General features: G+C 40.8%; 1 protein-coding gene across 1 annotated transcript in view; it reads right to left on the bottom strand.

The window, feature by feature from the left end:
* Positions 1 to 1929: 1929 nt before the first annotated feature.
* Positions 1930 to 17484, bottom strand: part of mRpS17 (mitochondrial ribosomal protein S17) — a 31805-nt gene continuing 16250 nt past the window's right edge. Inside the window, exon 3 of the mRNA XM_067146571.2 lies at positions 1930 to 2361. Within this exon, the coding sequence (XP_067002672.1) occupies positions 2193 to 2361 (169 nt within the window). The 3' untranslated portion in view covers positions 1930 to 2192. The remainder of the gene's footprint in view (positions 2362 to 17484) is intronic.

Here is a 17484-nt window from a genome sequence, read left to right as displayed (position 1 = left end):
TGATTTAATAATAAGAGGCGTGGAACTAAACAATGCCACAGAGCTTGTTGTGAATAGATGGTTGTAGAGATCCTCAGTTAGTACACAGAGGCTTGCAGACTAAATGCTGAAAGAGCAGTCCATAATAGAGTATGTATATATATATGTATGTATGTATGTATGTATGTATGAGGGTAATCCCAAAAATAAGGTCTCCTATTGTTTAAAAAAATACAGAGACCTTATTTCTATAATGGTTTACATCATTTTACAGCTTGAACATTTAGCTATTTTTCTACATAATCACCATTGCAGTTGATGCATTTTTGTATGCCCATGTCATACTAGCTCGCTGCCATGCTGTTCAGGGAGTTGTGAACCTCATCTTTCATCTCGTCATCGGTGCTGAATCGTTTTCCAGCCAAATGTTCTTTCAACTTGGGGAACAAGTGACAGTCACTGGGCACCAAGTCGGAACTATAGGATGGGTGGGTGGTAATGTTCCGCTGAAACTGTTGTAGGAGAGCAACAGTTTGCCGGGCAACGTGCGAGCGAGTGTTGTCATGGAGAATGTTTACGCCCTTGCTCAACATTCCTCTTCTCCAGTTCTGAATTGCCTGTCTAGTGTTTTTTTCAGGGTCTCACAGTCCGACTCATTGGCTGAATGGTCAGCGTACTGGCCTTCGGTTCAGAGGGTCCCGGGTTTGATTCCCGGCCGGGTCGGGGATTTTAACCTTAATTGGTTAATTCCAATGGCACGGGGGCTGGATGTATGTGTTGTATTCATCCTCATACGACTCGCAGGTTGTCTACCGGCGTCAAATAGAAAGATCTGCACCTGGCGAGCCGAACCCGTCCTGGGATATCCCGGCACTAAAAGCCATATGACATTTCATTTCAGGGTCTCACAGTACCTGTCAGCATTAATTGTGGTCCCAGCGGGCATAAAGTCAACCAACAATACCCCTTTTCGATCCCAAAATACAATTGTCATGGCTTTACCGGTAGACTGTGTTTCCTTGAATTTCAGCGGCTTTGGCGAAGAGGGATGCCGCCACTGACGTGATTGTTGCTTGGTCTCAGGTGTAAAGTGGAACGCCCAGGTTTCGTCACCCATGACAATTGAGTCCAAAAAGTTGTTCTATTTGGCTGCAAAGCGTTGAAGAAATGCGCAGGAAAAATGAAATCGTTGCCGCATACAGTCTTCATTCAGCATGCGTGGCACCCATCTTGCGCACACCTTCCAGTATGTCAACTTTTCTGTTAAAATTATGTGAGCGGCGCTTCGGGAAACCTCAGGAACCAAAGTGCAGAGATCATCCAGGGTGATCCGCCGATCTTCATGCATGATTTGCTCAACCTTCAAGACTATCTTGACCGAAATTGATGGTCTCCCGCTCCTTTGTTCGTCGAGAATTTCAGTCAGACCGGCTGCAAACTCTCTACACCACTTACGAACATTGTTGACATCCATGCATGCTTAACATACACTTCCGTCAATTGGCGATAGATTTCAATCGGTTCAGTAACTTTTGCATTCAAAAAACGAACACTGTAACTGCATGCACTTTGCAATAACATCCAACGGGAGCTCCATTCTCAACGGCTGCCAAGTCAAGACTGAGTGACTCAGCGTGGCATGCACATGTTTACATGTTTATATGCGAGCGTGGGAAACACTCTTCACAATATTGTAACAAACAGCCACACGAACAGAGTTCTGTATTTATAAAAATATAGGAGAACTTATTTTTGGGATTACCCTCGTATGTATAACAACAATCAGCTTTACAGTATCTTGCTTCCAATAACCACACTGGCCTGTTATTGAAAGTAATAGAAAGGAAGGCAACTTGGAAGCAGAGAGGAGTTTGAAAAAAAAAAAAGAGTCTTACTAAAGTCAGAGGAGGAGGCATACAACAGGGAGTTTTGATGAAAGAAAAATTCAAGTATTTTAAAAGCAACAACAGTCTTTAATTGGAATCTACAAATACGGTACCTATTCTTTATTTGATTGATATTTATCAATTATTGAATTCTTTACACAAATCTACAGTTCATCACAGAGCATACTGTGCATCAGAAAATGTCAGAAGGGATCTTTCATTGTAAAATTCTTCTTTTGACATTCAACTACACACGATATAGTTCTAAAGATGAAATAAAACCTCCATACTTTATTTTGTACATCTAGAAAATTCAGAGAGTAAAGGTCAAACAGCATATGGCTGATCATCATCTGGGAATTCATGATACTTGATATAGCTAGGTTTATGTGTGAAGTCTTTCTTATCTTCTTGCCAGCCTCGTTCAGGGGCATCTTCATAATCAAAACGGCTTTCAGCTTCCCCAAACATCTTGTCAACAGCAGCAATCTGGTCTCTGCAAATGAAGATTCAGTAAATAAAGAAAAATATAGAGAAGATAGTAAACAATATCAGAAGTCACATTTGCAAGATATAACTGAACACTGAAATTGTACACCTCAATTGCACAAAAACTGGCCTGCAAAGAAATATTTAATTTTAAACATTCTCAAAATGCGAGGATCCAGTGGCTGAAGAAATGATACTCTGCACCTGCACAAACAGATACAATCAGGAAATGGCAATTACAATTTTATGGTCACTTATATACAGAATAGATAATAACAGGCTCACAAAGAAAATTTTAAACTTAGCCTTATCAATGAAAAATCACAATAATTGGCTACAAGAAATCAGTGAAGACCTAATGAAATTGGCACTAATGAAGAAACCATTCAAGATAGAACAAAATTCAGAAATTCACAAACACAAATTTCCTGTAAAGCCCACCTAACTAAATACAGGATGGATTGAAAAATGTAGAAAGGAACACAGTGAGAGGATGAAGAGATTTTGGGGGGGGGAAGTGCTAATAAGTTTAAACATGCTCCTTAGTTGGGCATGTCGTGACACAGGCTTTGCCACGACGAGAAATGATGAATAATCAGATTGACTTCCTCCGAGCGGTAATGAGGGGTTGTTCAATGGGCCTGGGAGATTTGCTACGTGTGAAGAGACGAAGTCCTCTGTTTCCCAAAACCTTCCTTTAATAATAGACTCATGAGTATGTATAATTATATACAGTATTTACAATCTCCTTCCTAACTTCAAATGACGCTGACATAGAAGACTTGGCGTGGTCGAAGTATTGAAGTGAATACTCTAAGTCCACACTTGGACCTTATTATTATTATTATCGGAGACCTGACTGACAGGGCTTCCGCCCGCACTCCTAGTCGACTTGTTCCAAAAAAGCCTCGATCAGGGTGTGTACCCCTGTTTTATACCTTCACTAACTTTCGCCTCCCTTCGAGAAGGCCATCGAAGTTTCCATCCTATGGAGAATGTCCTCAGACACACGAAAACGGAATTGCCTCTTCCGTTCACTCGCTACCCACCTTTTCTGAAGATATACTACGCACCTTTAGCAGGGTGCAGCTTATGATTCACCTACTTCGACCAAGCCTTACTTCTAATTACACAACTTGTGGCTCACAGCTTTTGGTGTGCCTTCAACTCTTAAATCTTGTATGATTCTTAATTTACTTATATCAGCATTATAATTATGATTCCTTGGCCTTGTTGCCATTACATAGTCATTACTATTAACTTATAATTTCCCTTATAATATTAACGTATACCTCAGCGACACCATTCCTCCTACGTCCCGGTCATGGGTTCGATCCTCGGAAGAATGAGTCCTGAGCTCCAATCTGGGGCTGACACGACACCTCCCCCCTTTGGGGAAAAAATGAATGCAATACCTCTGCATTCATTTTTTTTTTTTAAATCTTACTCTTACATCCTGTTAGAGTCTCCATGCTCTTGTTCGTGGGTGCGCTGTGCCAAGTTATCTCTGATACTTGCTCTACCTGTAGTAGGGCGTTCGTGTAACTCTAATCCCGACAGCGATCCTGAGTGGCTGAGGGCCCTTTCAGCCAGTCGAGGATGCTGAAAATGGACAGTAATGTCCTCATCAGAGACCTTAGCTCTGTGGTCATTAGCGATCACATTCTGAAAAATACATAAGTTGGGACAGCGCTCTCTACTATCTTCTATGTATTTACTTAAAGGTCTACACCTTCTACAGCAACCACAACAGTAACAACAACAGCAACAGACTATTATAAGTACTGCAAACAAAATAATACCAGTTACAATTTGATATACACTTGTATACTGTTGGGTCATTTGCATTTTAAATTCCTTTTCTTTCTGCATTACCAGTGCTTCTACATCTTCAGTCTTATGACTGGCTAACCTTAGGTCGCTTATATGATTCAGTAAGCTTCCTACTGTAACCCTATTTAATTCTGGTACATCTTCTAATTTGATATCACTGTCTAATTGTTCACAACAATCATATATTAGCATTACTTCTGGCACTAAGTCCTTCTTTGTTGTCGTATTCACTGAACCTGCACTCTGAATTTTACTTGTGGGACTGTAAACTGTACACAAGTCTGTGAATTGTATTATTCCCACACCATTTAAACTTATATCACTGGTAATATCCTGACAAACACTGGTGACCTTAGTTTCATGAGGCGATACAAAAATATACATGTTATCATCAATAGGTATCCATAAGAGTTCATAAATCGACATCACACTTTTCTTGCAGTCTTCTGGAATAAAGCTAACACCAGTTAACAACTTGACAATGCAACTACCCTTTGACATTACATTATTAATAGGAAAAATTGCCTTGCATAATCTCTGTCCATTGTCAGTCCACTTGCATTGTTTCACTTGTTCATCACTTAATTCTACATATGTCTGTCTTTCTTGATCAACTAATACATACTGTTTTTCATTAGATATATACACAAAATGGTTTGGATTACTCTTCATGGGAGAGGGGAAAGGTATACAATGGTACAAATTGTACTTTATTTTGTTAGTAAGAGGGGTGCGTAAAATATACACCAAGGTATCTCGAGTTATATATACACTCACTGATGATATTTTTAGAATCAAGTACCCATAAGTGACTTGCAAATCATATGGCAGATCATAACCCTTAGGGAAATCTCTTTGGGCCTTCTTATATGCCCTTACTAGATCATCGGGGCTTAACACTTGGACACTCACCGTGCCTGTCTGAGAACTTACAATACTATCTAATAAGATCTGATAATGCTCGTGCAATTGCATCAGAAATCCTTGCAATTCAATTAAGTGTTTATTTAATGATATTTGCATTTCTGATTGTCTAAAAGCCTCATTTATACCCGTTGTTTCATTCTGAATGTAACTCTTAAGTTGCTCAAAGTTTTCACTTAGCTTGAGTTCATTTGCTGTGATGTCATACAGGGTATTATTGACAGATTGCAAAGTTGACTTTACAACTAACATTTGACTTTTTGCTACTTGTATCATGGACAATTGTTCCTGTTCTAGTTCCTTAATTTTGCCCTCGTAATACATTGCATCACTGTCATCGAGCGTACCAAATAACGTCTTTGCGATGGTACCGATTGCATTAATTAACCCGCGCTTACTTCGTTTCCCGTTGCCTTCCGGTGTTTCGATCCTAGTAATTTTCCTAATTAAGTCCTTAATCCCTTGAATCCTTTGAAATTGTTGCTCTACTAACATTATCTCATGTTCGCACTTAATATGTACTTCCTTTTCTATTTGAATACAGAGGGTTTTAGTCTTCTGTAAATTTCTACGGGCTATCACAAATAGATCTGCCAAACGTGTAAGGTTAATATAAGTAACCAGTTTCCATTCTACAGTGTATAATTGTACCTCTCCTTGATAATCAAAATAGATTCCGGGTGTATTCTCGTACCGTTTCATCTTGAAATCCAATTGACTGGTGGTTATGGACACCCCTAGCAACATAACTGCGACGACCAGCATTCTCCAGGTCGTGCGGTTTGTCATCCCTTTCATTCTGCCTGGTTCGTTCACCTCCCTGCAAGGTAAACACGACTTTCACTTTCTTGTCACTCTCCCTTACACACTATACTGTTAGGTGTTGTGGAACCTACCCTCAACTGTTTATCTGTACCTGAATACACACTTAATGTGACTGACTGTCTTACTGTAACGTTTGTCTTCTCATAATTATACTCTGTACTAGTCTACTAGTATACTCGCGAGCAATTTAAATAAATCTACGAATTCTCTTTCGTAACTGATATCTTCACTCTTGGGCAGCTCTAACAAAATTTTAGAGCCATCATTAGCCCCTTTCAAAAATTCTCTCCTTGTTTGACGTACCTGCGTCACTTCTCCTTATCCTTACGGATAGATGAAAGACATCATTAGCAATTAAGAATTTGAATAGCGTCTGTTAAAGACTGCAGAGGATTTACCTCCAGGAATGGTTACAGAAGTTAAAGTTAAATGCAGGTATGAATCTACCGAAGTGATCTTTATGGGATTGTACTCCGTACCCTTGGAGTCACATCTCACGGGATGGTTCTCAATGTGGTGAGAAATTCCCTTCAGTGGATTCTGTTCCCACGAGAATCACACTGTTGTGGAAATTCACCGGCCTAATGGTAATATTTCCCAGGCAGGACCCGCCTCACTGGGTTCCATGCCTCACTCAGGGCGCCCGTATTCGTGCATAAAGGACTAAATACAAGGCCATTCCCTAAGTGGAACCTTTAGTCGCCTCCTACGACAGACAGGTTCGAATCGTGGTGTTATTCTGGCTGTGTAACTGTATGGGAAGAAGAGTACCAAGTGTAGAGTGTTGTTTGCGTAAATCCCCGACACCACACGGGTTATCCTCATGATAACGACCTTCAATTAGATATCATATGGATTACGTAAAACATTTATCTGTGAAATTTTTCTGTACCATGAATGAATTTCGTTTCAGTGGAACTAAGCTTCGCTTCACGCCCTTTCTGATTTTAATAATTACAAGCAGATCTCATTTATTTTACATACGACGCTACCTAATTTACTCATTTAATTTCTAGTGATAGTAAGTGAAGGCTTTTCAGAACGTGTATATAGCAAGTGTAGATAATTTTAATCCTCATTATGAACTCGAATTCTCTCCATATTCAGTTTGAACCCTGCGGTTCATTTTTGACGAGTTGATATCTGGACATACAGTCTCGTCACCTGTAGTCTTTCTGACGGGTACTTAGGACGTACTCACCATGGTACTCCCGTACCAAAATTCCTAGGTTCCTCTCTTACATAGGTTAAAATTTCTAGTACTTTCCTGATTTCGACGCGACCTGACAGAGTATTTCAACTAACTCTATCAGCGGTACACGATAATCCACAATGCCGTTGGAGTGAGGGAAGTGTAACTCACTGCGACCTAAATAGGAACCATTACCTTACATTCTTCTCTAATTAATGTACATTTTTAATCTATTCTGGTGCACGATAATTTGTCTACCACGCTTGTTTACCTGTAACGTGCAATTCACTCCCGATACCTTAGTAATCTTATAAGGACCTTGATACGGTGGAGAAAGTTTCTTTGAACGTCCCCTTCGTAGGGCATCGTTACGTAACAACACGAGATCTCCTACTTTGAATGAAACTTCATTCTTAGCCTTATCATAGTATTCCTTATCTCGTTCTTTGGTTTTAATTAACGTCTTTCTAGCTATTTCATGGCTCTCTTGCAGTTGTCTGGTTAACTGCTCCAAGACATTCTGGCATTCATTATAATTTGGCTCTGGTTTCCTTTGAAGAACACCAGGGATATTTGCCTTTCGCCCAAATATTAACTCAAATGGTGTATAACCTGTGCTAGTGTGCTTGGTCGTATTATACACAAACATTGCCATAGGAAGATAACTATCCCAGTCATCTTGTGAACTGCATACATAATGTCTTAAATATTCTGAGAGCACCCTATGAGAGCGTTCCAAACTACCGTTAGATTGCGGTCGAAATGCCGCTGTATGGACCTTCTTGATTCGCAATATTCTACATAACTTCTTAAAAACATCTGACATAAAATTTGCACCTTGATCTGTCAGTATAATATTTGGTATACCGAATATACTAATTACTCTATTAATCAGAGTTCGTGCTATGGTTTCTGCACTTTGGTCCGGCATAGCACTCGCAATTAAATACTTAGACAGCTGGTCTTGACAGGTGAGTATGTACCTGTTTCCTGCTTCCGTTACATTTAAAGGTCCTACCACATCTAGTGCTATTTTCTCAAAGACTGCTTTCGGAGTATCTGTGATCTCCATTTTTGCTCTTACTTCAGGCCCGGTAATCTTATTCTTTTGACATGATGGGCATGAGCGTATATACCTTTCTACATCCTTTTGCATCCCTTCCCATTGATAATGGTCTTTTATCCGGGCATACGTTCTGGATATGCCCTGATGGCCTGATACTAATGACTCATGACATTCCTTAATAATCTCTAATTTATCTTGTTCTGTTAGCTCCGGGCTAGTGTTCCTAGCCTCTTCGGTTACATCCTCACTATCACTACTACCTTCTTCGCTTCCACTCTCAGGCTCTGTCACCTCTGCCGTGGCGTCCTCGGATTCAGAGCTGAGTCTCCGTGGTTGCACATTTTTATCTGAGCTAACAGGTGCTCCTAAGGGGTCATTAGCTTCACGCTCTTCATTACTAGTCTCTTGGTTATTATCACTAGATTTAACTACTCGCACTTTCTGATCAGGCTCTTCGTTTCTAATTGGAATTCTACTTAAGGCATCTGCGTTGCAGTTACGCTTGCCTTCCTTGTACACTATCTCAAAGTCGTACTCTGCTAATTTCAATCGGAATTTAATTAATCTAGAAGATGGGTCTTGGACATTAAATACCCATTTCAAAGGCTTATGATCTGTTACTACCGTAAAATGCCTGCCGAACAAATACGGCCTAAAATACTTCACACTCCAAACAATTGCTAGTAATTCTTTCTCTGTCACAGAATAATTTCTTTCGGCCTTATTTAAAGTCCTGCTAGCGTAAGCTATCGGCAAATCCTTACCTATCTGTCCTTGTGACAGCACTGCTCCTAAGGCCTCATTACTAGCGTCTGTGGTCAATATGAAAGGTTTCTCAAAGTCTGGGTACTGCAATATCGGTTTCTCTGTTAACTTTTTCTTTAAGATCTGAAATGCCTGCTCTTGCTTATCCGTCCATTCGTACGGTACTTCCTTCTTAAGCAGCTCGTACAGTGGTTTCGCTATCTTACTATAGTTCGGAATAAACCTACGATAATAGCCTGACAAGCCTAGAAATCCTTTCAGCTGTTTCGTAGTGGTAGGCTGAGGATATTCTCTTACTGCTTGAACCTTTCGATCATCAGGTTGAACACCGCCCTTAGTAATTACATGTCCTAAGAAAGCTACCTCCGTTCTTAGAAATTCGCATTTATCTGGACCTAGTTTGAGATTTACCTCTCTCAATCTCTGAAAAACATCACGTAATCTCTGATTGTGGTCCTCTACAGAGTTAGCATACACAATCAAATCATCCATATACGCCAAACATTTAATGCCTTCTAAGCCTGCTAGTGCTGTTTTCATCAAACGCGTAAAAGTTGCTGGCGCGTCTCGAAGTCCCATAGCTAATCTCTTGTATTCATAGTGCCTTCCTAAGGCAGAAAATGCTGTCTTTTCTCTGTCCTCAGGCTTCAGCAATACCTGATGGTATCCACTGGCCAGATCCATAGTGGAAAAATACTTCGCTTTTCCTAGGGCATCTAATATTTCAGAAATTAATGGAATAGGATACGTAGTTCCTATGGTGACGTCGTTCAAAAGTCTGTAGTCCACTACGACCCTCCACTTCTGCTTACCAGAAGCATCTAATTTCTTTGGGACTAAAAGGATGGGACTAGACCATGGGGAAGTCGAAGGAGTAATAATATCATCCTGTAACATCTGATTTATCTGACGACCTATCTCTTCTTTCTGAGCCTCGGGTAACCTATATTGCCTCACATGAATTGGAGGTTGATCTACGCGTGTGGGGATAGCATGTTGAAGTATATTCGTATGCGTTAATTTATCCCCTTCTAGGTGAAAAATATCCTGATAAGCCGTGCAGATAGCGTAAATTTTCTCCCTGTCTTGGGGAGCTAAGTGATTTACTCTAAGCAGCTCCCGTATTCGCTGTGTTCGAGATTTACCTTCCTGATTATGATTATTATTATCATTCCTCTGCGCGATCGGCCTCTTGGCCTGACCATCGCCCTTTACAGCTATGGTTTCTTCAACCTTGTGTACCTCCGCTGTATTTTCGCTTTCTACATCCAGTAACTTAACTACTGGGCTTTTTAATCGCCACTCCCTGTCAGTAGTGTTCAACATACTAACGAGTGCGACATAATCCTTGGCTTTCGTTAAACACTCAGCTAGGTATACACCTGGCTTTACTTCCTGCCGCTCTATCAAGCCTTCGGCTGACGGTTTGTCTACTTCTATGGCTACGATTTTCTCCACTCTTGGTTCGAGCACCACCCACATATCCTCTTTCGCCCCTAGTGGGTATCTTTTTCCTGCTATCACAGCATAGCCTTCCTTATAATTTAAGACGCTGTCTCTTAACACGTCCTTTCCAATTATACCGTCTTGTTTCAAATTAAAGTCGTTGTCCACTACATGGAAGTCTGGACATCTACCACCAACGGGAATTCGAACTTTTCCTTTGGTTTGCTTCGAACCTTTCGTTATGCCTCTTAACTTCAGAATTTCCTTGCGGTTAACCCAAGCACCGTAAGGAACACTACCTTCCTTAATAAGAGAGACATCACTTCCTGTGTCGATTAAAAATCTTAAGGCATCCTTACGCCCGGTTACCGTTATTAATACGGTACCCTCTTCATGCTGTCCGACCTTACTGGGACTGATGGTCTTATGGGAGATCTCAAGCGTCCCTGACTTGTCTCCCTTATCTAGTTTAAAGCCTCTCTCTCGGTTTTAAACCAGCATTCTTTAGCTGAATGCGACCATCGCCTACAAACTCTACATCGCGTCTTTTCGCGTGTTCTATCACGGGAAGTATTATTATTATTACCGTTACAACTCTGAACATTCCTAGTCTGTCTTCTAGGCAAGAACTCTGTTCTACCTTTGGGCTCGCTATCGCATCTGGTGCGACACTGCCACTGTAGGTGGCCAACCTTGCCGCAAGCGTAACAACGCCTGAATTCCGGCTTCGAATTTCTACGTGGGCACTCTGCCTTTTTGTGCCCTCTTTCATTACACTTAAAGCATTTCGGTCCCACCTTATTCGCGCTCTGTTGGTAACCAGAGGTGCGCACTATGTTCACCTCGTTACCGGTCTTACCGGTCTCTCTATTTCTGTTTTGGTTAGCTAATTTCTTTCTACACTGCCGTGCCCAATGGCCTGGCTTTCCGCAATAATTACATTTTATCTCTCCTGCGGCGTTTCTTCGAGGAGTAAGGGATTCCTTTGTCTTAGAACTCTGATTCTTCTGCTTACAATCTCTAGCTATATGTCCCTCCTTATTACAATTAAAGCATATTAGCAGCACCTTGTTATAATGGGGAGATTTACTAGGTTTTTGCGCCCCTTGCGTGGCCTTGCCTTGCCACCGACCCTTCGTGTAGCTTACCGGCTGGGTGTGCGCGCCTTCTTTTCTAGAAGCCGTACTATTCCTGAGGAGTGCCTCTCTCTCCTTCTGGGAATTAATCATGGCTTCTTCTTGTCTAGCAATAGCTACAGCCGCCTCAAAAGTTTGAGGGCTACGATCCTGTAGCTTACCCTGTATTCGCGCTGTATGAATCCCCTGAGTGAAAGCCGCTATCGCGATTTTCACTAGCATTCTGCGCTGCCCTGTACGATATTCTATTGGTTCATTCTCCAGGATAGCGTTTCGAAACATCAACGCCATTTCTTCAATTCTATGGGCCCACTCGGCCACGGTTTCTTTCGGTCCCTGGCCTTTTTGGAACAATTGACACAAATACAAGTCAAAAGTGCCCTGTTTTCCATAATATTCCCAAAGAGCTTCCTTAGCTCTTTCCCAGTTGATTATGTCACATCTAGATAATAACTTTTCGCGAGCAGAACCCGTAATCTTTGTCAAAATATATTTAAAGAATAACGGTTGGTCCCTATCCTTGATCATACTCTGTGCGGCATCCACATTAGCAATAAACTCACGTAATTGCTCTGGTTTAGCACCACTAAATTCATGACCTATTAACCGATATCCCTCAGTAACTGACACGTATAAATGTCCATCCTGTGCATCCCCAGCACTATCATAGTCAGAAACATTATCTGGCACATCATTGGGTACATTGGAATCTGCCATATTTACAACACTTGTGGGTACTTACCACTGCCCGAATATCTGCTGTCTTCTCTCGGTGTCTCGGCGTTGAGCTCCTCCAGGTGCCTCCTGCTGCTCTCCTGTCCTGATGTCCGCTTCCTTCTGCGTAGGCTGGAACGGTAGGCCTCTCGTCTGCTGCTCTGGACCGGATCTGCGAATCTTCTTTCTTGAGCTAGCCTCTTCTGCGTGGCTCTTAAAAAATCTGTCTCTTCACTGAGGCGGAATCGAACCCAGTACCCCACAGCTGCACACCAGTTTTGTTTTTCCTGTCGTGACACAGGCTTTGCCACGACGAGAAATGATGAATAATCAGATTGACTTCCTCCGAGCGGTAATGAGGGGTTGTTCAATGGGCCTGGGAGATTTGCTACGTGTGAAGAGACGAAGTCCTCTGTTTCCCAAAACCTTCCTTTAATAATAGACTCATGAGTATGTATAATTATATACAGTATTTACAATCTCCTTCCTAACTTCAAATGACGCTGACATAGAAGACTTGGCGTGGTCGAAGTATTGAAGTGAATACTCTAAGTCCACACTTGGACCTTATTATTATTATTATTATCGGAGACCTGACTGACAGGGCTTCCGCCCGCACTCCTAGTCGACTTGTTCCAAAAAAGCCTCGATCAGGGTGTGTACCCCTGTTTTATACCTTCACTAACTTTCGCCTCCCTTCGAGAAGGCCATCGAAGTTTCCATCCTATGGAGAATGTCCTCAGACACACGAAAACGGAATTGCCTCTTCCGTTCACTCGCTACCCACCTTTTCTGAAGATATACTACGCACCTTTAGCAGGGTGCAGCTTATGATTCACCTACTTCGACCAAGCCTTACTTCTAATTACACAACTTGTGGCTCACAGCTTTTGGTGTGCCTTCAACTCTTAAATCTTGTATGATTCTTAATTTACTTATATCAGCATTATAATTATGATTCCTTGGCCTTGTTGCCATTACATAGTCATTACTATTAACTTATAATTTCCCTTATAATATTAACGTATACCTCAGCGACACCATTCCTCCTACGTCCCGGTCATGGGTTCGATCCTCGGAAGAATGAGTCCTGAACTCCAATCTGGGGCTGACACGACAGGCATAACAAATCAAAAAGAAAAAAGTAACAAGTTAAGATATACCAGGTGTTCAAAAGAGGATATTTTTGTCTTTTGAATTACAGCTCAGGCAATATTTGAAATTTCCACAGTAATCATGATGTGTTTTAGCACAAAGGAGGTACGCTAGAAAGAAATTGCGACCCCCTTGGATTCCTCTAACCAAAACTCACGAGATTTTTATCTCCAAGTGAAACTCGCACATTTATGACAAATTGAAATACTTATCAGTGAGGAAATCATTGCCATTTCTCAACAGGAACTGTATTGAGAAATGGAGAGTATCAATAAATATAAAAGGTTAAAGCCTCATACGTTAACTTTTATTTCTTGAATTCTACCAGGCCGATTTTAGTAAGTTCATGTTTATTTAATCTGAAAGTTCTGACGAAGATGATTAAAATAATAAATGTGATCTGCTCTGTGGCAGAACTTCACTAAACATGTAAAACAAAAAAATCTTAAAGTGACAGATCTCTCACAAAAAAAACCCACCAAATAACTGGGAATAAATGGAAAAACTTCAAACTCCTTAACCATGAAAGATATTGAATAGGGGGCCTTCTTTTACTCAACTGTCTGACCCAGAAAACTAGGGACATTTTGAGTCAAAACATAAATCCCGAAAACTTTACTGCATATTAAAAAAAAGTATCTTTAACCAATAATGGCCGATTTTAAAGTAAAATACTAGAAGTGCCCTCCTTCCTTTTGCCAGTTGTCAGCAGAACTGAGCATTACGAAGGCCATACCAAGTGACTTAACACAAGATAGGATAACATACCATCATGTGATTGTACAAACATGAGGCATTAAGGGCTTTATCCGGTCAGTATGGATTGAGTTGTGCTGAGAAGAGGATACGAATTGCATACATTTAATTTACAGAGCTATGAAAGAATAAAATGCTAAAAGGTCATGAAAATCATGTAAATTGCTTTAAATTGGAATTCTGGATTAGGAAAATCTACAGACACTTTGCACGTTTTCAATTAAGTAATTTGCCAAAAACCCTTTTTCCAGAGCTTATAGTACTTTTTCATGCAATGGTATTTATTGCTTATCTTTTATAAAAAAAAAACTAAAATACATGCAGCACTTGGTGTGCACAAGTTTGGATTTGGATTATCCACTCTGATCATCTTTTTCAGTTTCTCTTTCCAGTTGTCACCCGAGGTGGGTTATAAATCAAGGACCTGCATCATTGCTTGTCTCTGCACCACTCATTTCCTGCATCCAATATTTCTTCTATCTTTTCTCTTCTCTGTACCCTTTTAAGGGCCAATGATCTTCGATGTTAGGCCCCTTTAAACAACAAGCATCATCATCATCATCATCATCTACCCTTTTCCAATGTATTCATCCACCTCTTTCAAGGCCTTCCTCATGGTCTCTTTTCTATTGGTTTGTCTGTAAATTCTTTAGAACTCTGTTTTCTCTCATTCACATCAGGTGTTCGTATGATTTCAACTAGGTTGTTTCTATCCTGTCCTTTAGTTTTGAAACTCCATTCCTCTTTCTAATTTCTTCACTTCTGCTTCTATCATTTCTTGTCTTCTCTTCTTTTTCGTGGATTTTTTGATGATACAGACCACTATCTGATCTGTAGTGAACTAATATCTCTAGGCCTAGGGTAGAGAAAGTGATATCTGTCTGCAAACGAATAAGGGTAGAAAATCTCCAGGACGAGGAAATTAAACAGAAGTACATGGATATGATTAGTGAGAAGTTTCGAACAGTAGACAGTAAGCAGGTTCAGGATATAGAAAGTGAATGGGTGGCATACAGGGATGCTGTAGTAGAAACAGCAAGGCGAACATCCTGGTGGAATGATGAAGTGAGAGCAGCCTGTAAACGTAAAAAGAAGGCCTATCAGAAATGGCTCCAAACAGGGCCGAGGCAGACAGGGATTTGCATGTAGATGAAAGAAACAGAGCGAAACAAATGGTTGTTGAATCCAAAAGAAGTCATGGGAAGATTTTGGTAATAACCTGGAAAGGCTAGCTCAAGCAGCAGTGAAACCTTTCTGGACAGTAATAAAGAATCTTAGGAAGGGAGGGAAAAAGGAAATGTACAGCGTTTTGAGTAATTCAGGTGAACTCATAATAGATAGGTGGAGGGAATATTTTGAACATCTTCTCAATGTAAAAGGAAATCATCCTGGTGGTGTTGCAAACAGCCAAGCTCAAGGGGAGGAGGAAAATGATGTTGGTGAAATTATGCTTGAGGAAGTGGGAAAAGATGGTAAAAAAAAACTCCATTGTCATAAGGCAGCAGGAATAGATGAAATTAGACCTGAAATGGTGGGAAGGCAGGGATGAAATGGCTTCATAGAGTAGTAAAATGAGCATGGAGTGCTGGTAAGGTACCTTCAGATTGGACAAAAGCAGTAACTGCACCTATCTATAAGCAAGGGAACAGGAAGGATTGCAACAACTATCGAGGTATCTCATTGATTACTATACCAGGCAAAGTATTCACTGGCATCTTGGAAGGGAGGGTGCGATCTGTCGTTGAGAGGAAGTTGGATGAAAACCAGTGTGGTTTTAGACCACAGAGAGGCTGTCAGGATCAGATTTTCAGTATGCGCCAGGTAAGTGAAAAATGCTACGAGAGGAATAGGCAGTTGTATTTATGTTTCGTAGATCTAGAGAAAGCATATGACAGGGTACCGAGGGAAAAGATGTTCACTATACTGGGGGACTATGGAATTAAAGGTAGATTATTAAAATCAATCAAAGACATTTATTTTGACAATTGGGCTTCGGTGAGAATTGATGGTAGAATGAGTTCTTGGTTCAGGGTACTTACAGGGGTTAGACAAGGCTGTAAGCTTTCACCTTTGCTGTTCGTAGTTTACATGGATCATCTGCTGAAAGGTATAAAATGGCAGGTAGGGATTCAGTTAGGTGGAAATGTAGTAAGCAGTTTGGCATATGCTGATGACTTGGTCTTAATGGCAGACTGTGCCGAAAGCCTGCAGTCTAATATCTTGGAACTTGAAAATAGGTGCAATGAGTATGGTATGAAAATTAGCCTCTCGAAGACTAAATTGATGCCAGTAGGTAAGAAATTCAACAGAACTGAATGTCAGATTGGTGATACAAAGCTAGAACAGGTTGATAATTTCAAGTATTTACGTTGTGTGTTCTCCCAGGATGGTAATATAGTAAGTGGGATTGAATCAAGGTGTAGTAAAGCTAATGCAGTGAGCTCACAGTTGCGATCAGCAGTATTCTGTAAGAAGGAAGTCAGCTCCCAGACAAAACTATCTTTACATCGGTCTGTTTTCAGACCAACTTTGCTTTACGGGAGCGAAAGCTGGGTGGACTCAGGATATCTTATTAATAAGTTAGAAGTAACAGACATGAAAGTAGCAAGAATGATTGCTGGTACAAACAGGTGGGAACAATGGCAGGGGGGTACTTGGAATGAGGAGATAAAGGCTAATTTAGGAATGAACTCGATGGATGAAGCTGTACGCATAAACTGGCTTCGGTGGTGGGGTCATGTGAGGCGAATGGAGGAGGATAGGTTACCTAGGAGAATAATGGACTCTGCTATGGAGGGTAAGAGAAGTAGAGGGAGACCAAGACGATGATGGTTAGACTCAGTTTCTAACGATTTAAAGATAAGAGGTATAGAACTAAATGAGGCCACAACACTAGTTGCAAATCGAGGATTGTGGCGACGTTTAGTAAATTCTCAGAGGCTTGCAGACTGAACGCTGAAAGGCATAACAGTCTATAATGATAATGTATGTATGTATGTCTAAAACACCTTTAACATGTTCACTGCGTATTAGCAGAGCGTGACATACCCCCCAACCTGAGCAAAATATTTGTGTGGGACTCTTTAAGAGTTGTAATTATCGAAGTTTTGTACGTTGGTGGATTTATCCCACTCACACGCCTGGTGCGTGACTCGCACAGTGGTTGAAATCGAGAAGTAATACTGGTCACCAGACGGATCACGCGCCACGCGCATTGGTAGATTACTGTGCATTATTTACCGCGGAGAGCAAACAAATGCATAAAGTATATTACAGACATAAATATATTCATATTTACACTTCTCTATTACAGAATTT

Source organism: Anabrus simplex, chromosome 4, assembly GCF_040414725.1.
Source record: "Anabrus simplex isolate iqAnaSimp1 chromosome 4, ASM4041472v1, whole genome shotgun sequence".
NCBI lineage: Eukaryota > Metazoa > Arthropoda > Insecta > Orthoptera > Tettigoniidae > Anabrus > Anabrus simplex.
Note: the sequence above shows the minus strand (reverse complement) of the source record. Positions and strands in the feature narration are given on the sequence as shown.